Source organism: Centruroides sculpturatus, unplaced genomic scaffold (genome assembly GCF_000671375.1).
Source record: "Centruroides sculpturatus isolate CEXI.00-Female unplaced genomic scaffold, Cexi_2.0 scaffold1192, whole genome shotgun sequence".
In the NCBI taxonomy this organism is placed as follows: Eukaryota; Metazoa; Arthropoda; class Arachnida; order Scorpiones; family Buthidae; genus Centruroides; species Centruroides sculpturatus.
The window spans coordinates 244,106-268,719 of record NW_019385618.1 but is presented as its reverse complement, the minus strand read 5'-3'; the positions used below and the strand labels follow the sequence as shown (position 1 = coordinate 268,719).

Below are 24,614 nucleotides of genomic sequence, written 5' to 3'. Positions count from 1 at the left end.
GGAACATTAGGAAAAGGCGTATTTATATGGAGCCTTATCCTACTCGGAGGAAACTAAGCCCTACAAAACAGTCGCCTGCAGCAAACTGTTTAACGAGATCTACAGAAAATTAGAAAGTATTTTCAGCATTACATTGATGTTTTCTTCAGACAATATAGAATATATTTTTTTTTTAAATACTGTTAGAATACTCATTTGACCAAAAGGAACACATTTATGTTTATTTGTATATGTATTTACTGTTTATTAAACCAAACAATTGCTGGATTATATTGTTCTATATTACTACTACTATTAATAATTAACAAATGGAGACTNAAGTGACTCGTACAACATGGAATTCATATAAAACGGAATAATCAACAGTGTTATAAGGGGGGTCGACTGTATTATAATTATAAGTAAATTTTTAATATTTATTCGAATTGCAGAAATGGCACAAGCTATAATATCAAATCAGGAGAAAAATACAGTTGTTCTTCCAGTTAATTACAAACACGTTGAAATAGTAAGTTATCAAAATGCTTATTGTTTAACCAAAATTATAGATAATTGTTCAAAATGGCGTAAAAACTATTTAATGTCGTCTTATTACATGAAAAAAACAAGATACTGTATAAAGTTTATTTCATTAAAATGTACTGTAGACGAGTTTTAAAAACTGTAATACAGTAAACATATTTAATTACAGGAAACGGATGAGATGAAGCAAAATATATATCTGTTTAAGAAACTTCTAAACGGTATGTACTATTTTATGCATTAAGTGTTTACGCAAAGTCTTCACACTTGTTTCCAATACCCAAATACTGTATTGGAAATAAATATGAAGACTTGTTTAACATTGTATAAAGTATTAGAAAGAAATATGGCAAAAATGAATGTAACAAAATCCAGGAAATACGTTAAATTTTAAATAAAAGACAATACTCTATTGAGAATAAATTATTGTCTTTTCACACAGAGACAATTAAGGATTTATCGATGTTTTCTTTAACATGAAAATCCTTCATGTTAAGTATTAAAAAACGCACAATTTTTAACATTATTTAACTGCTATTAAAGTATAATTTTTTCAGAAATATTCGATAAAAATTGAACTGAATATTAATTTCAGTGGAAAATTGTAATCAATATCCGACGATGCTCAAGAATTGTACACAAGTTCACGTTGGACCAAGAATAGAAATTCATTCCGAAGAATCGAAAGCAAGTTGCTTAAAGAAAGAAGATGAAGAAAGTAATGGTAAGTGCTTGTATTTACAATAAACGTACAAAAGTGACATCATAGTAATTTTAATTTCTGAGTTTATTTGTGGTACCAACTTCTATCAAGACAGATGGACCGTTCGTACTCACAACGTCAATATTTCGAACACAAATCTGTACTTTATTTCATTAAATTCACATGTGCTTTTTAAAACTTTATATATAGCCTATACAGCATAGTTGTGTGAAAATTATTGAAAGTTTACCATAAAGAAGGATTCAATTCCTTTACTTATGTGTAAATAAACTAAAATGTTTTAATATGATTAACTAAATTTGCTCCTTTTTTCTTACAGAAATGTTCAACAATTCCTGCCAGAAATTGAAGAACAAATATATAACTTATTTTTCCTATATGAGATCTTTCTTGTGGGAAGGAAAGAGGAACGATTTTCCACTAAAAGATTATTTTGTAGAATTAATAGTAGAGAAGGCCGATTTATTTGGAAAGAAAAGTGGAGAAAGAATACGTCTGAATGAGATATTTTCCATAGAAAAAGATGGGCATCAAACAATTTTAGTGACAGGAGATCCAGGTTATGGCAAATCTACTCTGTGCAAGAAAATTGCCTACGATTGGGCATCCACCAATTATCTCCAGCGCTTTGATTTAACGCTTATTGTACTTCTAAGAGAATTAGGTGATAAAAGTGTGACAGATGCATTACTCGACAACATCCACGGACACTCATTAATGGATAAAGATTGGATATTACAAAATAGACAATTAAACATTTTAGTGATTTTGGATGGGTTCGATGAGGTTGTAGAAAAAAATAAAATTATGAAATTTATACGGGAAGAATCTTTTGATATTTCTCACCGAATGACTATTGTGGTAACGAGTCGACCTCAAGAAGCAGAAGAAATGAGAGAGGACATGAAGATGAGGTTTTCGATAGAAGGATTTTCACCAGGATATCAAGAGAAATATATTGAATTAATGTTTAGAAAAGACGAGACTAAAGCCAATGAACTCATTTCTAAACTGAATGAAAACGACTTTTACAGAGAGATAGCAGAATGTCCTCTGATGCTGCATATGTTGTGTTGTCTTCATCAAAATGAAGAAATGAAAGAGATTGAAACCATAACTGATTTGTATATCCGAATATTCTCTCTTATCGTTGAACGTTACGTTAGAAAAAATAATCAAAACGGTAAGTTCGAACGTGGAAAATATTTTATAGGAGATACTTTATTAATTAAATTAGGTAACTTAATCAGATCAAAATTCAGGATTTCATCCAGTGATTTGAAGAAGTATTTTGCAAATAAAGATGAACACAACTTCATCGTCGGATTGGACATTCTTACCCTCGATTCCTTTTCTGAATGCGATAATATAATTCGATACAGTTTTGTACATCGGACATTTGGTGACTTTCTTTCAGCTTTATCGATATATATCGGTGATGTCTCATTTCCATATTTTATTTACGAATTGGAATTATTGTTTTTATTGGGATTTTATAAGAATGAGTCTTTTCCCAAAAAGTTCTTAAAATCCGTAGAGAAAAAGTTTTTCACAGCTGAATTTATGCTCCACGCTCACCAACAAATCAAGCTGGAAACGAACTGGAAACAGTTTTGTTCTCATTCAAACATTAAATGTTATTTTTGGAATATCTGTTATTTTCAAAAGTTAATGCAACTATATCGATTCAAAGAATTTTATTTACATCTCGGCGATTCCGAAAATGAATACAAGAAAGTCAAAGAAGCATTATTCGATTCTTTATGCGATTGCAATTCTCTAAATACACTCAGTATTTACCTTGTACTTTCACTTAAAAATAGAAATTTGAAGTATATACGCGATATTCGAGAACCCGTTTCGTGCATTATCAATTTCCTTCATGCAATGAAGACGAGTGGTTTTGATATTTCTTTCATTGGCTTAGAATTGTCTCATCGTCATCCGCTGGAAAAGTTTACCAATGTTAATTATAATTTGAATTTACCCGACAATATTCTAAACGAGCTAAATGTAAGTGAAAATGAAAAATTAGTTGGATTGCAAACTGTAGATATGGAAGATTCCAAGAGTTATCTTTTGTCGTTGGAGCAGTATGAAGATTTACGTGGTTATATCAAATTTCATTCCACTGGTAAACAAAATTCAAAATGTGTGATTATGTAGATTATTAAATGATTAAAGTATTATTCGATAGACTAACAATTATTACTGAATATTTTACTGTTAACTGCTGCCATCCGTTGATAAAATTCACAAGAAATATAAATTAATAATTGTAGATTAGCGGTAAGCGTGCAGAGAGGAAGAAATCTTTGGTTTAATGCGTATTTTTGATGTGATTGCCAAATTACTGTATTTCAATTGAAACAAATAAAAAGGAGTTGAATTTTGGAATATTGATAATAGTAGTAAACTATTTATTCATTGCAATTAGTGTTAAGTGTTTTAAAGATCAGTTCCTTTCACTTTTTCCATTTTAAATTTATATACTTTTACTTCACAACTATTGTTTACCTGAATTAATTACACCTGGATCTGAAGAACAATGGAAGCATTTCTTCTACTAGGAACCAAGTAGTGTGGAATACAAGTGTTTCTTACAATTAAACCTTCAAAATAAGAAATATATTCATCCTTCATACTCGGACCTCATTGTATGAAATACGAGAATTCCTTACACTCAGACCCCTTTAGTGTGAATATGAACATTAGATACTCTTGGATCTCATTAGTATAAAATTCCAGCATTCCTTACACTCGGACCTCGTTTCTCTTGAATGGGCTTTTCTTATTTATGTCCATATCAAACCGATCTCCGTAAGTCCATGGACGATCCTGATACCCGCTTATATACATAAGCTAGTAAGGTTTTTTTAAACTCTTTCCGCCCTGTGAGCACTAAGATGGCCTCTTTCTAACAAGCCCATTATGGGTTCGACCAGGTCCACAATGGGGCGGCCGGGTGGTGAGGGACGGGGCCCGACATATTCAGACGGATCATCTCTCGAAAAATTCCTGGGGGTTTTTCGACCCGTGCGAATTCGATCCCGGGTCCCCCAGAGCGCTAGGCTGCCACTTGATTTGGCCGTCATGCCAGTAGGGGTTTGTGTGACACGATTTTTTTCACCCTATTTGAAGATTAATAACTCCTGTACTTTTTATCGAAAATTTCCCGAATTTTGAAAAAAAGTTTTGTTTATTAGAGGGATTGATACTGTTAAATTTTGGTGGTTAAAGGTCGAAAAGATAGGAAGAGAATGGGGGTTGTGTGTATCTCCAGTACGATCCTTAACGATGATCTTCGTTCCCTAAACAATGGAAGTTCGGTCGTGGATTTGAGCCTCGCTCGTCTTTCATTCTAGGACCTGCTGAAATCATACACTACATTCATACCTGATAATCTTGCGCCAGTTTTTTTCTATCCATATATGCCTCTTTCGCTTCTTCCAAGTTCACGAAAAACACACTCTTGGAGTCTTCTTTCGCACAGAATCTCTCTCCCTTTCAGACACTATTCCATATGCTCTGCCCATCTTTTCCTCTGTTTTCCAAGCCCTCTCCTTCCTCCACCCTCTCCGCATGCAACTTTTACACACCTCATTTTTCGACATTCACTTTACGTGGCCAAATCAACAGAGACACCTTTGACAGCGAAGGCATTCGCTGAATTGTGTTGTCTTTCATATTGGAATTTTAAGTATTAGAAGCATTGATACAATTACGTTTTGATGGATAAAGTCCATGGATTGGAAGTAATGTGATTGATACCATAGTTTTTTTCTAATATTATGTCCACAAGAGCTCTATTTATTAAGATTCAATCTACATACTCACGCCTTTCTCCTTACACCACAGTTATGTATTACATAAGTGATATATAAACCTAATATACGGTAAGTAATATACGGTAATACGTCTCTCTTCTTTATTGTTTAAATAACGCTCAAATTACATACAAGTGGACGAACAAATAAAAACCCAGCAAAGTGGATCCTTGCAGCTAGTATATATATATAAAACATTAATTACAAGTTTCTGTAAGGTTAAAAATACCGTATTGTCTAATAAAGAATGTTAAAAAAACTTAATTTGCAATTTACATTTGTTGTTTTTGATTATTTTATTATTATAGTAAATGTACAAAAAAGCTTACAAAAAATACAAAACAGATAAGAGTTACTTCTTGATGTCTCAGCATTAAAATCTTTGATATCGCGTAATTTAATGTTAAAATTATTGCAAAATTTTCAATTAATGTCAATACACACAAGAGCTAGTGAAATTATAAATAAGTGCTTTTTATCAAGTTTTAGATGAAATGTCTATAACTATCATATAATGTCTGCCCGCTCTCACAACAATAACAACAACAATACGAAGTTTAGGCTAGTCGCTCAACATTACCGATTTTCGTAGGTTGACGTCATTCGGCTGACCAATCAGCGCGTTGTGCTATCTGGATATTTAGTCGCACGGTGTAGTAGCAGCAGCAGCAGCAGCGCCATCTATGCTACGTTAGCTTTAAACTGCAGTGTCGTCATTTTTATTGCTTTGGTAGTATTTACTGTTGCTGCTGCCATCTTTTGGCAATATTAAAAAATAATAATAATAAGCAACTAGATGTAAACAGAGTAAACTGGTGTGTTAACACTGTGTAGTACTTCATAGACAAAGGAATATTATCAGTATTATTGACTGATTAAACTACATAAGAAAACCGTTTGTTTTTACCAATATGTGTTCATTAACAATAAAATTAATATCTGTATACTGTATTTTACTTATTACATAGTGCTATTTCTTTAAATTAGAGGTAATATAGGCCAAAAAAAGCATTTTGTAATTATTATAATTATTCTGTATCTAATCTCATATTTTCTAATTTTTAATTGAGAAATGACGAGATGATCCGATGCTTATTTCGAGGGGAAATCTATCCTACGAGATATGCGGGACGTTACATATCTTTCAATTGTTATTTTCTATTCTTTATAAATTTCAAGAAGTGACCCAATGGGTGACGGGTGGTTTAGTAAATACTAATTATAAATCCATATTTCACTCTCTAATAATGAAAACGAATCTACCAAACTAACAATTGTATACATCAACGTCGCTAATTGGCTTGCGTATCGACGGCTTTGATTGGTTGCTGATGTCTAGTGTTTTCGATGGAAGAGAAGTGTCAAATGGATCATTGCAAGCAAGACGATGAAATGGTCATCATTAAGATTGTTTATAGAATTCACTGATTAATGCAAGTATTGTTTTTTAATTAGTGTATATCATATATTCTCTAAATGTTCTTTTTGGTTATCGAGTGGCTACAATTGCTTCTGATTCTCGCTTCAAAAAATACTTTCGGTATCACAGGAACTACACGTCTGACGTCATTTACTAATGACATCGAGTGTACCACTTCCTGGAGTAGTGAGCTGATAGTTGAGTTTTTTATGCTAATTTATCAGTTGTTTATACACACAAATATTAAATAAAATATTTTAAACTCAGTTTTTAATAATATGAAAGTAATAAAGTAATATAAAAGTTAATAAATTAATTAAAAGTTCAACGATTTAATTAATAATATTTATTATTTACAATTACCGAGATGAAGGACTTTTTGTTTTGTTTTGTAATGTGATGGAGGCCGAGAAGTGGGAGAAGCGAGGGTGTAATCCCGTAGTCCGATTTCTTCTCATGCTTCTTGGCCCTTTGGCACGAGATAAATCGAGAACGTCAAGTCAGAAGGTATAGAAGGGCTCATAATACCTTACCATTACGTGTCAGATTATTTTTCCTTACGTGCCACTTTAGTCACGCATGCCATAAGTTCTCCACCTCTGTTATACTCTGTATGTATATATATGTAAGACAGCATAAGAAATGCATTCTTGCATACATGTAAATTAAAAGATAATGTTACTAACTTGTAAGACAATAAATAATCTTTAATAATTACCAAATATCTGTTATTCTTTCTGAAATCTTCTTGGTTGAAGTAGTAGCTTTTAAAATTTTAAAGTTTTGCTTCCTTAAATTGCCTAAAAGACATTAAATTCTATACAATTTACTTCGTTCGATAAGTTTATTATATAATCAGATATACACAATGCGTAACGATATATGTCTGACCGTGTTTTATTATATACAAGATTCTAACTTACAAAACGAAGAAATCCCAGAGAAGAAGATGTATTAAATTGTATTATTTAGAAAATATAGCATAAACATTTCTGATAGTGAAAGATACTTATATGCTATTAATAACTCACATGTGCACTTGCAGTTATAGTGAGTACAAAGAAAAGTTCGTATTCTTGTACTGACAAAGATAAGCATTGTTGTTAAATGATGTAAAACATTACAATTAGAATACATACCTAAATACATTCAATACAATTACATATATTTGACAATTTATACAGTTAATTAATCACGTATCTTTTGTCATGATAATATTTTTAACATTTCTATACTCGTACAATTGAAATAATTACTGAGATTTGTAGTGTTTTTGAACTCTTCTTTTGTTATTAGCAATTTACTCGGCACGTCACTGTAAATTTCGGATCAGCATGTAACTTCTTTACGTATTTTTCTATAAACAAAAATAATACATAATTTGGATTTACAATTATTATATTATATAGGAAAACCTACGAGAGTCCTTGCAGTATTAAAGAAAATGATCAAGAAAACATCAAATACGTACATATGTATTTGCCCTTATATATGTATTTAACACTTTATCCACAATGGTACAAATGTAAATTTACGCTTACACTATTTAAATCGAGTATTCCTAGTATCGGTTCTGTTTACATTACATATGTATATGTTGCAAACGTATAATCAAATAACTGCATATAAAATATATTTAAAATAGGTTCACTATAAAGAATACGTGTCCGTAATGCTTACTGTAGTCCGGGAAACTGAACCACAAGCATTGTATAGGTCAAAGCAACACCGACAATTGTAAAAATTAAATCACGCTTCATAGAAAATACATTACAACCCGAAAACGATATCCTTTCGTGCAAGAATTTGCGAGAAAACTTTGATAAGGATTTCTGTAATGAAATATCAGAGGTAGAAGCGCTTCTATATTCTAAAACATTTTCAATTTCTCGAGTCGCATCAGAGACACGTGCTGCAGACAAGCAAACACAAGAAAAGAAAGAAAACGGAATTACGGTCATAAAGAAAATTGCTAAACAATAAATAAGTTTATAATTATGTTTTGAGAAAAAGTAACATAAATTGAACGTTAGTTTCGTTCCCATTACAAGTGTCCAAGCAAACAATGTCGATGAATATATATTATTGAAGTTATAAACAATTTCCTTAATTTCTGTGTAAGTATTCGATAGAATATTTACATCTGTTGAAATTAAGACACAATTTTTTAGCAATTTTGATATTTGTGTGAATGCATTCTCCAACTCTTTACATATTGATACGAAGAAGAAGAAGAGAAGATATAATGGGAGACGAGTGGCGAAATTTAACACCGTCGAACTAAGTGACAACGCAATTACATGAATGGTTCCGTCGATACGAAAGCCAAAAATTTGTAAATCTTCTAGAGATTTTATTACATGTTTCGGTGTTATAGAATAAATTGAAAAAAATTCGATAATCCCAGCATTAAACCAACCTAATATTACCAGAAACGAGATAACTTTCTTCGATTTACATGTATTAAGTCTTCTTGATTTTGATATTTGCATTAGTTTTCGTAAGTTATTGCAGATAAATTTCTTACATTTTGAAAAACTATAAAAGCTAAACGAACACATGACTGTATATAAAAAGTTTTGAAAGAATGTTAAGGAGAAGAATAATGAGCAATTGTTTTTTACAAAAATTACAAACATTAAAATGTTGTACAAAGCGCATAAATTAGTTAGGATTATTATTATAATATTTAAAATAGAAAAAGATTTCGTTGATAATTTCCATCCGTATAACTTCATGCTGAATGAAAGTATTTTGGGAATGTATTGAGATATTTCATTATCTTCCTCCTTCGAATTTGTATGGATTTCTATTATCTTTGATGTTTTCATAATTTCTATAAAGATTTATCGTAATTTAGTATTAGATTAAAATAAATAAGAAATATCTGGACTTACATGTTAAAATTTCTCTTCGCTTCTTCGATTACTTTATCCGAGAAATGCAGTATTTTTAACTGCATTAAAACGAATGGAATGAAGAAATGTTACGTTCCTGTCACGTTCAATTGATTTTCTATGAAAATTTAATTGAATTGCTTTAAACAGTTGTGAGAAAATTGAATTTCTGTTTGTTTTTCGTAATTGTCGCTCCAAATAAATATTAATCTAAACACAGCAAAAATCGAAAGAGGCATGCAATCAAGTTTCAAAATAATTAAAAACATATAATGTTAAGGGTGAAACAATAAAGTTTAATTATTTATTCTGTTACTCATTTCCAATTTTCGAATGGTTCCATTGTATGCATAATAAGGTTTCCTCGGTACACTTCGTTCGAATGGGTTCACAATAGGGTTTTCTTTTTAATCTTTTTTATTAAGTACAGTACTGAGGAGTAAAGCGATTTCTATCCGCTCTTAGAACATTAACAGGGCCTCACAATAGGGCTAGTTCACGAGGAATGATCTAACATATCCAGGACAGACAGACAGACAATAAAAACAAAAAAAAAAGGTAATTTTTAAATTCGCTAATATCGTGATTTCTGTCGTAATTGATGGAATGTACAGTACAGTAGACCCCCTATAACACTGTTGATAATTCCGTGTTATATGAATTCCATGTTGAACGAGTCACTTAGATTTTACAAATACGTGTGCCGGACTGTGAATGGCTCACGTATTTGTAAAATCTAAGTGACTCGTACAACATGGAATTCATATAACACGGAATTATATATCAACAATGATATATTTATCATAAATTAATATTATTAATAAACATAATGAAATAACACGTATAAATTTATGAATTATTTTGAATTCCTCTTAGATGATTTGAAAAAATGAAAGAGGGAGACGTTTCAAGTAACGAAAATAGTAATGTTCCATTTGATGATGGGCCAGTTGCAGAAGTAAGTCAGCATAGTACAGTGCATACTATCTTAATCTAGATTATTGATATAACTTTGCATATAAAATTTTCTTTAAAGATAATACTCATAAACTGCCATTTATTTCATTTAAACATACACAAGAATCGAACGATCCTCTACGTCTAATTACTGCAATACGAACGAATCTTTAACTCTTCCTTCTGTGGAAATACTATTCATCATTGGCCGAGAAATTTAAAAAAATATCTAAATTATAATAAGTATTTATTATTTAATCGCAGGTAACAAACAATATGAAGCATAATGAAAGCGTGTTGGGAGGACTTCTAAACAGTAAGTTTGAATTTCATATTTTACATATTAAAATTTTATATCATCACAATGGAACCTTAATTACTCAAAAACTTCCATTACTGTAAATTATATCACACAAAATTAATTAGGTACGAAACAATATTCAATTGCATTGTTATTTCAGTGGAGAAATGTAAATATCATGTGATACTCACCAAATGTAAAGATATACACATTGGTTCAAGAGTAGAAGAACCGAAAACAAGTTGCTTAAAGAAAGATGACGAAAAAAATGGTAAATTGTTACGATTGTAATTTAAATAGTTTATACCTTATTTAATTAAAATTGCAGTTTAGGCAACGCAACCCTTGGCGTGTTGCGTTGCCTAAACTGGGAGTACTTTCTGGTCCCTATTTGGGTATTAGAACGTGAAGAAACACCATATGGCTATTGTTCAGGTCAGAATCCATGATCAAATGTTAGTACAGTATTTAATGGTATATTTTTACAATTTTACACCCTGTAGGCACTAAGACATTTTTAGCAAGCCCATTATGGATTCGGCCAGTTCCACAATGGAGGTGCTGAACGATGAAAGAGGAAGCCAAACACGTCCGGACGAACCACCCACAAAAATTACTGGGGTTTTTCGACCCGTTAGGATTTTATCCCTGTCCCCTGAAAGCGGTAGGCTGCAACCTTAACCACTCGGCCATCTGTTTGGTGGGTGGTGTTACCCATTTTAATATTAGTGGGCATAATATTAGTTATAAAGGATAAGAGAAGTAATACGAATGTACTAAAAGATGTTTACTGTTTCCCTCAGTAGGCAATAACGGGCGTTTTATCCGTACTCATCGTGGATTCGGCCAGGGATATAATGGGGTAAACCGGGATAAATCTCCCATGAAAAAAATTATGCAGATTTTTTCAGCCGCTCGGATTCCACCTTGACTTCCCCAGTTATAGTTTGACCCCATAACCTCACTACTATCCAGTAATTATTTTTTCTTTAATTTCAGAAATGTACGACAATTGCTGCCAAAAGTTGAAGAACAAATATGAGACATATTTTGCCTACATGAGATCTTTCCTATGGGAAGGCAAAAGAAACGACTTTGCCATAAAGGATTATTTCGTAGAATTGACAGTAGAAAAGGCTAATTTATTTGGGAAGAAAAGAGGAGAGAATATAAGCCTAAATGAATTATTTTCCATACAGGAGGACGGACATCAAACTATTTTGGTAACAGGAGATCCTGGTTATGGTAAAACCACTCTGTGCAAGAAAATTGCATACGATTGGGCATCGACGAATTATTTGCAATATTTTCATTTAACTGTAATTGTTGTTTTAAGAGAATTAGATGATAAAAGTGTTAAAGACGTGGTACTGTATAATATACATAACAATTCACATATTGATAGAGACTGTAAATTTCAACTCAGCAAGCTGAACATTTTGGTCATTTTAGACGGGTTTGACGAGTTAATAGAAAAGCATAAGGTTGTGAGATTCGTCAGAGAAGAGTCCTTTGACATTTCTCCTCAAATGATGATTCTGATAACTAGTCGACCTCAAGCAGCAGAAGACATCAGAGAAGACATGAAAATGAGGTTTTCCATAGAAGGGTTTTCTCCAATACATCAGGAAAAATATATTCAACTAATGTTTAGAGAAGACGAGGGAAAAGCGAACGAACTCATTTCTAAACTGAATGAAGACGAGTTTTACAGAGAAATATCAGAATGTCCACTGATGCTGCACATGTTGTGCTGCCTTCATCATAATTGTGAGATGGAAAAAATTAAAACCATTACAGACGTGTACATCCAAATATTCGCTCTTATCACAGAGCGTTACGTCAGAAAAACTAACCAAAATCGTAAATTCGAACGAGGAAAATATTTTGTTGGAGAAAATTTGCTACTTCGATTAGGAAAGTTAAATCTGAGACCTTATCCGATCACATCAAATGTTCTTATGGACAATTTCCCGAACGAAGATGAATACAATTTCATTATTGGTCTGGACATACTTGCACTTAATGCCTTTTCTCAATACGATAAAATCATTCAATATAGTTTCGTGCATCGAACATTTGAAGAATTTCTTTCAGCTTTCACAATGTACAACGATTTCTATTACTTTTTCGAGCTATGCAGCGATAAGACATTGCTATTTTTATTGGGATTTTATGGAAGATGTAAATTTCCCAAAAAGTTTTTGCGTCGTGTGAGAGAGAGACTACTTACCCCCAAATTCATGCTTCAAAGTCACAAAGAAATCAAACTGGAAAACAACTGGGAACAGTTCTGTTCCGTTTCAAGAGTGGAAGTTCATTCTTACGATATGGATAATGTAAGAGAGTTATTGGAGTTGCATCAATTCAAAGAATTATATTGCTGTTTCTCGTATAACAAGGAGTTTTATAAAGAAATGAAAGAAGAACTTCTCAGTTTCTTTAACAATGCAAATTTCTCAAATTTAAATATTTATCTTTATCTCACTATTTTGTTGGAAACTTCCAAGTATTCATACGATATTCGAGAATATATTTCATGTATGATCGATCTCATTCTTAACATTAAACGAATCAATCACTCGACCTTCTTTGTTGGCATAAATAATCTTCTCGGTGGCTTCTATTGTTTCAGAAGTGTCAATTATTCTTTGAATATACCTCGGGATATTCTGGAAAGCCTACATGAAAACGATGAAATAATTGCATTGAGAACTTTAAACATGGAAGGAACTTTTAACAATTATTTTTTGTCAAAGGAACAGTATAAATTTTTACGCCGTCGTATCATAGTTTCTACTGTTAAAAAAGGAATGTGTCTGATGATGTAGATTATTTTAAAATAAATATGAAATTTTTATACTATAAGCTTTATTATAATTACAGTACTTATTAATGAGCGCATTGCCTGGTAAGGGGCTTTAATGTAGCTGAATAAGCAATCGAAAATCAGAAAAATAACATGGAATGACCATACATAGAGTAGATGTTAGCTCTTTGCAAAAAGAACTATTGGGAAAATCCGGACTGTCCTGAGAAAGCGGGTTTACTTGAAAATTTGGTAATGCAATTATATTTGTTGGTGGGTGTTCGCATCATGCACAGCTGAGGAGCGTGATCACAAACTCTGGGTCTAGTCATCTAGATGTCGTTCTCCCTTATCATGATGTGATACTATTGGTTTATTCATTTCTTTCTTGCCCTTTATATATTTGAAATTACATAAATGACACCTAAAAATCAATTTAAAATTTTATTATGCAGATTTCTGACTCAGGGTGCTGTAAGATCTCTACCCAGATCTATCTTAGATACTCATCCCTCTCTGGTCCATGCACTATCACAAACATATCTAGATCCGGCTAAACACAACTGACTGGAGTAAAAAAAAATCATCATCCTAGTGGTCACATGATGGTTTAAAAAATCATATAAACATGCCAAGGTAAAAAACAATTTTTATTTTTAATTAACCATTGTTTTAAGTTGAAATCACAAATAATTGAAGTAGATTGTACAAACAAAGAGAAGATTCAAGATCCTTGAAATCAGTCGGTGTTTAGAAGCTCGAGATGTCTTAATTCTTCACCGATCAGGCTTGTTTATAAGCAAAATATATAACAAGTCTATGATAAAAATTCAGAATGAAAAAGTACATCAAAGGTTTAAAGTTAGAATTTCTTTAGAATATAAATAAAGGTAATACTATTACCCTTGTTAGTGCATTTGATTATATGTTGTGAGTTTATGCATTATCTTATTCCTTATTTATTAAAATTGCACACTCAATTACAGTATTATTCTCACACCTCGGTCTTTGTTCCTGCTCTTACCATAACAGAATAATGATGAAATGATATGGTGATAATATTTTCATTAAATGTAATTAAATCATCTCCTCATCATTGACAACAAAACAGACAGGATGATAAGGGGTTTTATTTGGATGAAAGCAGATTAGATTATTCAAAATAAATTTAAAATCATTCTTTTTTAAATGTAACAATTTATTAGTCAAAAATAATATATTAAAAATATATTTAATTATATTTCACTTAATGTAATTAATGTAAAATTTACTTTTAAGAAATTATTTAATCATTTTCCTCAAAATCCATATATACAATATGACAATAAAAATTAATAATGTTTTTTAACGTTAATTTATTTACAGTTTTAATCATAATTATTATGATATATATATATATTCTAACAATTTCTGAAATTCTTTTAATGTTAATTATCATACGATCCCATCCATTGCTTTATAAGCTTGCTTCAGTTCTATAATAATAAGAAATTATGGTTTCAAATTTTATATTTTAAATTAAAAATGAACATTTAATGGCTATTTTCTTCTTACTTACCATGTAATAAAACCAAAAATTTATCTTTAGAAAGTGTGAACGAATCTTTTTGTAAGCTGTTCGAGTTTGGATCTCTGGTTTTCAGGCAGAGTTGAATGGAAGGTTCATTCACTTCTCGCAAGTGACTTGAACTCAGGACGTAATCGACCCTCCACTGCGTATTCTCTATCTTTGGCACTGAATAATTAATTGTTGTTAATGTCCCTTTACGTTAAAAAACTAATTATATTCGTAATGATTATACAAGCCTTACAACTTAATGTATTCTCCTTTAATGCTTTCTGAAGATTTGTATATTTATCAGCAAAAACTTTACATAATGCTGCTGCCAGTTCTGAAGAATAATAAAAATATAAAATTGAAATTATTAATAACAATTTAAATAAATAATATTGAATACAAAGACATTACTACTCACCTTTTGGTAATCCTAGTTGTTGCAATTCATTGGAGAGAGATTCTTCATGTACTTCATTCTTTGCTGCGCTCGTTAATATAAAAGTGAGAGCTGCTATGCTAGCTTTTACATCACCTAATTCTGCAAATAATGAATATAAACGTTGTAACTTTTTATATTTAGTCCATACCTTTTTCATATTTTACTAAATATGTAATGAATAGTTACCATATTTGGCATCTGCAGTTAATTTATTTACCTTTTCATACTATAATAAAAATATTTAAAAATGCAATTAGATACATTTATCAGTTTTTAAATAATTAATACAACTTTAAATATCTAGCATATTATATTAAAATTTGTAATTTAATTTTTGTTTGCGAGCAAAATTAAATGAAATAATTATATGGCAACAAAGAACTACTAATTTTGAAGTTATAAACAATGCAAAGTATATTAAAATACAAGAAATTTAAGTGCTTTCTTGTTAATTAATTCATTACTTACGTCAATAGGATTTCCTAAAATGTCATTGGTGACATGAGTGCATAACATCTTCATTTTGATGGAAGTCTACAAAATTAAATTACAATTAATTTATCATCACTTAATCATTCATTCTCACATAACTGCATTTTAAATATAAATGAACAGAAATCCTAGTTTGAAAGTGTGGTAGAAACACAATGGTACTAGCAACATACGCTTCGGAACAAGAAATAATGGAGGACCTGCATGCGGCAAAAATCATTATAAACAACTCCAACCCACAACAACTAAAATGGCTAGAAGCCATGGAGATATTTAAAGTGGAAATAAATGGTATGTGTATTAATTATAAGGAGGAAATGGCCCTATCTGTAGCATGGAAGATTTTGCTGGATAACAGCGTTTAAAGAGATGATTATGGAGCATGCACGATACAACTACGGAACGATTTCACACGATAGTGTTTGGAAGAAATTCATATCGAATGTTTATTTGAACAGTAACGGCCTATTCAATAAAGCCTGAAGAAGAGCCCAGGAGGGACGACGAAAACGTTCACAATTCTAAAAATAGAAGCACTCTGCTTAAAGGTTTGAGGAGTATTTTATTAGAAACCCTGGTTATTAACAAAACAGTAAAATAACTTCATGTTTCAGCTTTAGATCTTTTTCCTATTAGAGCACATCAAAGTTCATTTTAGTACACTCCCAATTATCCAGATTAATCACCAATAATGTGGAAACAGATAATCTGTAATGAATTTTTCTTTTATTTAGTTTTTAATTTCACATTAAATTTAAAATAACAGTGAATAAAATACATTTGACAGCAATAATTAATTAATTAATAAGCTTTAGACATGATCTGAATTGAATTAAACTTTCTACATATACAGAAAATTCAGAAAAATTTATTAATCCACTGCATTGCAGTTCACTGTCAATTTCTTGTATTATTAATCAACAACAACAGGTTGCGTGCTAGATATCATTGTAAAGGTGCAATTAATTTTGCAATATTAATGATTCAAATTATGTTCTTTGGACAATTTTGCTACTTAATGAAAAAAATATACAGTATGCAAGTAAAGATATATTGTTCAACAATCAACTGCACTTATTGCACTTTCAGGCAATTTCATTTTTACCTTGACATTCTGGTAGTAGTTCAGACATTTTTTAATAATATGCTTTTATAATTGTGCCACTGCTAGAGAAAATTTTTTAATGTTTTGTGCATTAATGCAGACAAGAGCCTCCAGTAAAAGGTAGAGTCCACCAGAAGACTGTGATGTTCCTGAGATGTACGATGTCTGTTCAAAAAATAACCAAACTTTTTGAATTGGGGAAAAAATGGAGTGTCCTTGTGTCGTAAAATTGACAACACTACATTCATGATAACCTATCGAGTAAGCTGCTTTTTTTTGGATTGTTGCTATCTTGTTTTGTTCCTGCGCTATTGTTTTTTGAGTGAAAGGTGATTCAGTATTTGTGGCGATTTTTGCAATGTGCGATTTATGGGCAACGATGCAACATAAAGTTTTGCATGAAACCGGGAGAAAACTTTTACAGAAACATTTCAAATTTTGAATCAAGCTCATGGAGGCAATGCTCTAGGTCATGTGCAGTGTTACAAATGGTTTATCCAATTCAAAAGTGGTTGTCAATCATTTGAAGATGACCCTCGACCAGGAAAGCCTTCGACCTCAACTGATGACATTCACATTCAGAAAATCGGTTGTACAGTTTGAATTTTGCTTCAAGGTCAAACGGGCAACTGTCAGTACTATGCAGGTGTTTTTAAACAATTGATGACATTAAAACAAATTCGTCACAAGTATTGAAAGATAGTCCAAAACAAGCTTACCGGGAATGTTTTGGAAAAGTGAAAACACCACTGGGATAATTGTGTGATTAGGGGAGATGTACTTTGAAGGGGAGACAAACCAATCATCTGTAACTTTAAGAATAAACATTAAAAAAATAAAGTTTGTTTATTTTTTGAACAGACCTCGTAATGCGGACAAAACACTTAAACATTTTTTTATATTTTCAAATATTTTTTAACTTTTTTAAGCTTTAGCAACATTTAAATGTATTATTATTTCAATTCTTTTTAAAAGATGTTTCAATGAGAAGTTCTAAAGCTAAGAGACAGACTCAAGAGAGATGTTTTTGAAAGACTTCTTAATAAATGGACTTGTTTCTGTTTATAATATTGAGAATACTTTTTCAAAATTATTTCTAAAGTTACTATTATTAAAAAAAAAAATCTTTGCCTACTTACAATTCTGGAGAGTGTGGCAATTTCTGCCAACACCCAGTCGGGACAGTCCAAATCACCACAAAATCGAAATCTCTAAAAAAAAAATATTCTTTATTTTGTAAGTGATAATTACGACTTAACATAATTTGTAATCAGATATTTTTATTAAATTTTAATTAATTTTAATGAATATACTTTAAAAATCTTCCTTGAAATAAATGAATTTACTTTAGTGTGTCTTCCTTGAGGCTTTAAGTAAGATGTAACAGTATGTTTTAAGGGAATTGCTAAAGAAAGATTATTTATTGCTGCCTTACAACAGTTCATTGGGAAATGCTTCAATTATTTCAAAGCATCTATATGAAAAATGATGTCCAAAAAATACAGAAAAGATTAAAATTCATGCAGAGAATATAAGGGAACACACTTAACTTTTAACTAGTATGCATAGGGAGTGCTAAGGCTGCTCTGTATATTTGCATTATTCAAAATAAAGAAAGAATATTGATATTTATAAAACATTCTAATCGATGCCATATTAATGCAAGGGCATACTGGGACTTGCATCTCAATGTTTTAACTCCTTCCATCCTGCAGGCACTAATGACAAGACTGCTTACAAGCCCATTAGAATTAAAACCAGATCCATAATGGAAAAACTGGATGGACAGCAACAGGTCTGGCATATTATGGTTATAAAAGAAGTTGCAGGATGATAATTTATTTGCATTGCAAATCCAGTAGTCAATCTTATAACATTTGTGTGATGTATTTAGATCTATGTATCCTTGTAATAAACAGCAGTATACCTTTCAACTGCCTGCCATTCAAATGGGTATTTCATCTTGTACTCATTGTTGTAGTGCTCATCATTCCAATATATTAATCAGATAATTGCACATACTTAGCCAATTACACCACATGTACACATACGAGGTCTGTTCAAAAAATACGCGGACTGTTTGAATTGTGTGGCTCCAATTGGTTCCATGGGAATCAGCTTGGTTTTGCTAGGTTTGTACAGATCGTCTGGTGATAACACCATTTCCCAATTACAGATATCTTTATTTGTTGATTAGCTACGCGGTTTTTAGTGAAGTGCGATTTTTTCGTTTGTCGGATTTCAGAATGAATGATCTGAAGGAGCAACAACTCGCTGTGAAATTTTATGTTAAACTTGGAAAATCTGCAACTGAAACATTTGCTATGCTCAACCAGTGGGTGGGTGAAACGTCCCCCAGACCCAAAAAAGCTTGCACGTTTGATCCAATATCAAGGTGATTCTGACAGTTTTCTTTGATGCTAAGGATGTTGTTCACCACAGGTACTGTACCTCCCCCAAGGCTCCACAGTGAAACAGAATTACTACATTGAAGTTCTGAAACGTCTGAGGGATGCCATCTGTTTCAAAAGGCCAGAAATGCGGAGGAGTGGCGATTGGTTTCTCCATCACGACAATGCTCCAGCCCATTCAGCCGTCAGAACTCGTGAGTTTTTAGCCAAACACTCAATCACTGTTCTTCCCCACTCCCCCTACTCACCTGACCTTGCTCCTTGTGACTTTTTCTTGTTCCCCAAACTCAAAACACCCAAGAAAACAAGAAGATTTGAGACGATTCCCGAGATTAAGGCAAATGTTATGAAGGCACTAAAAGACATTACAAAAGAAGCATACCAGGACTGTTTCAACAAGTGGAAACATCATTGGGATAAGTATGTGCGTTGGGAAGGAGAGTACTTTGAAGGGGTCCCAGACATGTAACTTCTGCATAAAGTACATTTTGTTTTATGACATCAGTCCGCGTATTTTTTGAACAGACCTCGTACCATAACAAACCTGAAACATAATGTAGTCTATGATCATGATTTACAGAATTTGGTGTCAAGGTGCCACTACCAATGTAACATATTAAGGCAAACCTAACCCATGTTTCCACAAGGCTATAACATAATGGTGAGCTTGGAGTCAAACAGCAACTCAAAAAATAAACTTAACAAAATATAAATTTTCATCTACAAGTACATATCTTCTAATATCAGGACTTTCTAGCATTATCTGTAAAACCGGTATAATAAGTCCTGATACAAACACTGAACCAATTTACGGCGTGGAACAATCGACTAAACATAAAAAACAAATATTTTCGAACCCCTTCTGGGGGTTTATTTATGTTTAGTCGATCGTTCCACACCGTAAATTGGTTCAGTGTTTGTGTTTGATATAGAGGTGTGGTGAGTAGTGAGTTTTTGAATAAGTCCTGATATTAGAAGATATGTACTTGTAGACGAAAATTTATATTTTGTTAAGTCAAGGACATTGAGGCATTTAAATAAACTTAACACTTTATTTCAATCAAGTATCCAATATTTAGAAGAGGAACAGAGTGAATAAATGAGTTTATTGAATAGGGAGTAATGTTGATTGAGATGTTCAACCTATAGCATGCATCTCTGTGCTAAACTCTAGGATAGAGGTTAGTCTCAGTGATGTTCTCTGCACTACAATATATACCATCAATGACTAAAGTTCTAGGTATAAAGAACTTTTTTAATGTCAATCATTATATACCAAGCTATACTAACAACTGACAACATACAAGTTAGCTCACTTTTGTGTGCTATATATTGTGAGATAAAAAATTGCTGAGCTGATTGGGATATTATCAGAACTGTAGATCATGCCCATAAGAGTAAAAAAGTCAAACAATGGTCTACACCAGGGTCAGAAACCTGTGGCGCACGGGACAATTTTCAGTGGCAATCTGATTGAATAGAAATGTAGTATAAATTACATTTTAATTATTAATTGCAAATTTAAATGGAAGCCATAATTCAATGTAGACTATAACATATATATATATATATATACAAGCAAGAGATTTGCTTGTATATTTATATTATAGCACATGCATTTATACTCTATGTTGCCATCTGTGTTGTGAATGCACTTCAACCAAGAACTTAATTCAAATAACTTAACTTCAAAATTATATATTTTTGAAGTCTGTTAAAACCAAACCAATTTTGAAAATATATATGACAAAACTGATAAAATCACATCAGCATCCAGAATAACACTATAATAATCATCATGCAATATCAAGTCTCATCACACATCAAGATGGAACACATGATAAATCTGGGTGTGGATTTAGGTCAAGAATTTTATGCAACACATCATTTTTTAAATTGTGATGTTAAAGACTAAAAAGCTATTGCCATATTCTTGACAATGTATAAACATTGTCAAGAGCTTGGCAATAGCATTACATGATATCATATGTAGATATAAAATTAAATTTTGTTTGTTAAAGCTTTTTAATGCATGCATTATGCAATATCAATGTTAATAAAGAATTTACTTGCATCCTATTCAAAAAGCAGCATTTTTCTACTAATTTTCCAGCTATTCTCCATTCTAAAGGTTAACAAGAATGAATAGGTTTAACAGAGCACACAGTGTAACTCTGATTGCATCTTGGAAGAAGTTGGTGGCAATGGAATTTCTTGTGTTTTATGAGCTTTTAGCAGTATCTAGTAAAATGGAAATCAGTTCATAATTAGCATTGTTTTGAGAAATAATCTGGATTTTTCATTTCAATTTTACCCCGCTTTTGAGGTCTTCAAAATCCCAAAGAGACTGATTTCAGGGAACTACACCTTGCAAAGTATCACACATAGATCATCGACTCGTCTTACTTTTTAACTCCTGTGGACGTGGTCTACATCTTTGATAAGGTCCCAACCATGTCATTCACAGGTACATTTGTACCCCAATAGGAATACAGCAGATTCAGAGAAACTATAAAAGTGCTGAAGACAACCTCTCCTGCATCTTAGTGTGTCATGAATATTTAATGATGATCATGATATATTGTACTATATTAATGCCTATATATATATATATGCATTAATATATTACAATATATATATAACAACATACATTAATGTATTTTATGGCGTGACTGACAGACTAATTCACCATTTAGTTAATGCATGTTGCTTTTAGTAACATTAACAGAATGTAACTCTTAAAATATACAATTTTTGAATTCTAAAAGCCTCTAAAACATTAAAAACAACTCTTATATAGTCAATATTATCGGAAAAAATGAAGAAAAATAGAAAACTTTTACCATCCTAATAGGTAAGTAGTTACCATGTGATCAATCAGAAACGTCTACAGCGCCCTCTCAGCGAAGTACATAAATAAATATACAAATTTATAATTATTTTTTTTTTATTTAAAAGTACAAAACGTTTAATTTAAAAAAAACATTGATTATTTAAAATTTTTAATATTTATAAATATCTATTATTATATAATTTTGTTTTATTTATCAACTTAACATTTACATCGAGTTTCGTAGTAAAACATTCAGCTTTACGAAAAGAGAAAATTTAAAAATTAAAAAAAAAATATATATATATATATACGCGAAGAAAAACTAGTTTCGTCAACAATTATTTATTAATATGTTTCTTTATGGATGCTAAGACGAAGGTATTTTTATCAATATAAAGGAAGGAAGCAACGTCTATTCGAGCATCCGTATTGCAGTCTTTGCAGCATGATTGAGTTAACCCAGTGCAGCGACAGAAAAAAACATGGCTGTAGGGTAACTGAGACAGCTGCTTTATATCTCCTGCTCCGTTCTCTGATTAGACTTCGACGAAAAACAAACAAAATACAAAGAAACGTTTGTCAGACTAGCCATTATTTCTTCGAATTAACAGAAAATACTGAGTGGCTGTCTTAACTCAACTCTTACCCCCTCCCTCCCTTGCAAACTAATACATTGTTACAATTTTTATAACCCATTCGTCGATATTTTTTTGCATTCAATTCTTGAGATTATTGTAACGTTTTTTTGGTGCCAAAATCGGCACCATTTTTCTACAATTAATCAACTTTATTGGAAAGTTATCTTCCACTAATCGATTTCAGTCTCGAGTAATCGATATTTATTAAAGAATCGATCGTAACGAAGGAGGGGGAATAGTTTAAAGACTTGAGTGAGGGGGTGGTAGTATAAAGTTACCTTATTTATAGCTAATCGGTTCGCTTAATTTTCTCTTTAATCCTTGGATCGATGAAAATATCCCGTCTTTAAGATATTTTATAGGGGATCGAACGTAATTGTGGCTTATCCCCTCCCGACCCGAGTGTCAACACCACCTGTGTCGCGGGTCGGGTGACGATTTGTGTGCCACATCGTTCTAATCCCGCATCGCCATCGACCGGAAGTATACCTCCAGAAAACAAGACCGTAAATACGGGTTTATACGTGTTTAACGACGCCACACCGTCCCTCATTACGTCCGTCCGTCTCGATGAATAATATATGGGATGTTGCGGATCACGTGCCTCACCGAAACGAACCTCTTTATTAAGTCTTTCCGTGCCGCATTGCGGCTCGTTTCTCTTCACTTCTAACTGTTCCGTTTCTTTCATTAAAAGGGATGTTTTTCCCCTCTCTGTTCCGGAATAAACAGGTTACGTTAGTTTATTTATAACCCGGTTTTTTACTGTGAAGAAATTTCAAACCCGTTCTCTAAACCGGGTCATCTTTTTAAGTATTTGGGACATAGACGAATACGTAAGCGATTATAAGAACCCGCTACGAAATAGGTATGCAAATGAGGTGGTGTTCGAAACAAAAAAGAGACAAAACAGGAAATAAAGAGCAGAGTTGCGGAACGTTCTTCGCTTCTCGACGTAATTGTCGGGGTGGAACGACAAAGGAACGAGAAAGAGTCTCGACTCGAACAACATCCGGTTCCATTGTCGGGTTTTTAGTCATCGAGTCGTTAATCCGAAAGAAAATATTTTCTATTATTAAACCACTTCCCGTCTTTATTGTTTGTTAAAAAAAAAACTATTTATAAAAAGAGTTTTACGAATTTACGTAACGATCTTACGTAACGGGATGCGGTCAGGGAGGTTGGAAAAATCGATTAATCCGATCGCGGAAGGAATATAAACTGTAATTCGAACCATTGAAGCGAGAATACATAAATATGGGAATTTTCTAGTCCAAGTAAGAGGTTAAAGTCGTTACGCATCGTCTCTACTGATCCGGGGATCAAAGTGTATTTTAGTCTAGCTCGACGGTGATTAGATCCTAAGACACGTTCGGGACTATTAAAGTTTATAATATACGATGGCATCGATACTGCATCGACTTAATGAAAACTCGATTGAGTTAATCGCTCGGAACAACCCCGAGTAACGGCCACGGTTATGGCCAAAAAATCCCCCTCCTCTAGCTTTAATTCACGTCTCTTCTCTCTCTCTCTCTCCCTCTTCTCCGGAACGTAATTTATAAGTTTGGAAAGAAACGGGGGACTCCAAATTAAATTGTCAGTTTGGTTTTTACTTTCTCTTCCTCCGCACGTGTTCTGATTTTTTTTTTTTTTTTTTTTTTTTTTTTTTTTTTTTTTT

General features: G+C 32.1%; 3 protein-coding genes across 6 annotated transcripts; 2 read left to right on the top strand and 1 right to left on the bottom strand.

The window, feature by feature from the left end:
* Positions 1-381: 381 nt before the first annotated feature.
* LOC111640656 (NACHT, LRR and PYD domains-containing protein 9-like) lies at positions 382-3,639 on the top strand. 2 transcript variants are annotated; one of them, XM_023386690.1, is made up of 4 exons: positions 382-508; positions 692-743; positions 1,118-1,246; positions 1,566-3,639. In XM_023386690.1, the coding sequence occupies exons 1-4, from the start codon at positions 434-436 to the stop codon at positions 3,410-3,412; spliced, it is 2,103 nt and encodes a 700-aa protein (XP_023242458.1). In that variant the 5' UTR covers positions 382-433; the 3' UTR covers positions 3,413-3,639. The 2 variants fall into 2 exon arrangements, with proteins under 2 accessions (XP_023242458.1, XP_023242459.1); XM_023386691.1 differs by lacking the exon at positions 692-743 and having other exon boundaries at positions 432-508.
* A 2,433-nt stretch (positions 3,640-6,072) lies between these two features.
* Positions 6,073-13,615, top strand: LOC111640657. 2 transcript variants are annotated; one of them, XM_023386692.1, is made up of 5 exons: positions 6,073-6,506; positions 10,267-10,348; positions 10,612-10,663; positions 10,809-10,919; positions 11,648-13,615. In XM_023386692.1, exons 2-5 carry the CDS (start codon positions 10,280-10,282, stop codon positions 13,477-13,479), a joined length of 2,064 nt encoding a protein of 687 aa, XP_023242460.1. In that variant the 5' UTR covers positions 6,073-6,506; positions 10,267-10,279; the 3' UTR covers positions 13,480-13,615. The 2 variants fall into 2 exon arrangements, with proteins under 2 accessions (XP_023242460.1, XP_023242461.1); XM_023386693.1 differs by lacking the exon at positions 6,073-6,506 and having other exon boundaries at positions 10,180-10,348.
* Positions 13,616-14,228: 613 nt separating this feature from the next.
* LOC111640660 (COMM domain-containing protein 4-like) lies at positions 14,229-22,371 on the bottom strand. Of its 2 annotated transcripts, none has more exons than XM_023386696.1 (8): positions 22,329-22,371; positions 18,191-18,262; positions 15,923-15,988; positions 15,641-15,680; positions 15,434-15,553; positions 15,269-15,349; positions 15,016-15,192; positions 14,229-14,932 (listed from the first exon to the last, which is right to left on the bottom strand). In XM_023386696.1, exons 1-8 carry the CDS (start codon positions 22,329-22,331, stop codon positions 14,892-14,894), a joined length of 600 nt encoding a protein of 199 aa, XP_023242464.1. In that variant the 5' UTR covers positions 22,332-22,371; the 3' UTR covers positions 14,229-14,891. The 2 variants fall into 2 exon arrangements, with proteins under 2 accessions (XP_023242464.1, XP_023242463.1); XM_023386695.1 differs by having other exon boundaries at positions 22,306-22,358.
* Between the last annotated feature and the right edge of the window lie 2,243 nt (positions 22,372-24,614).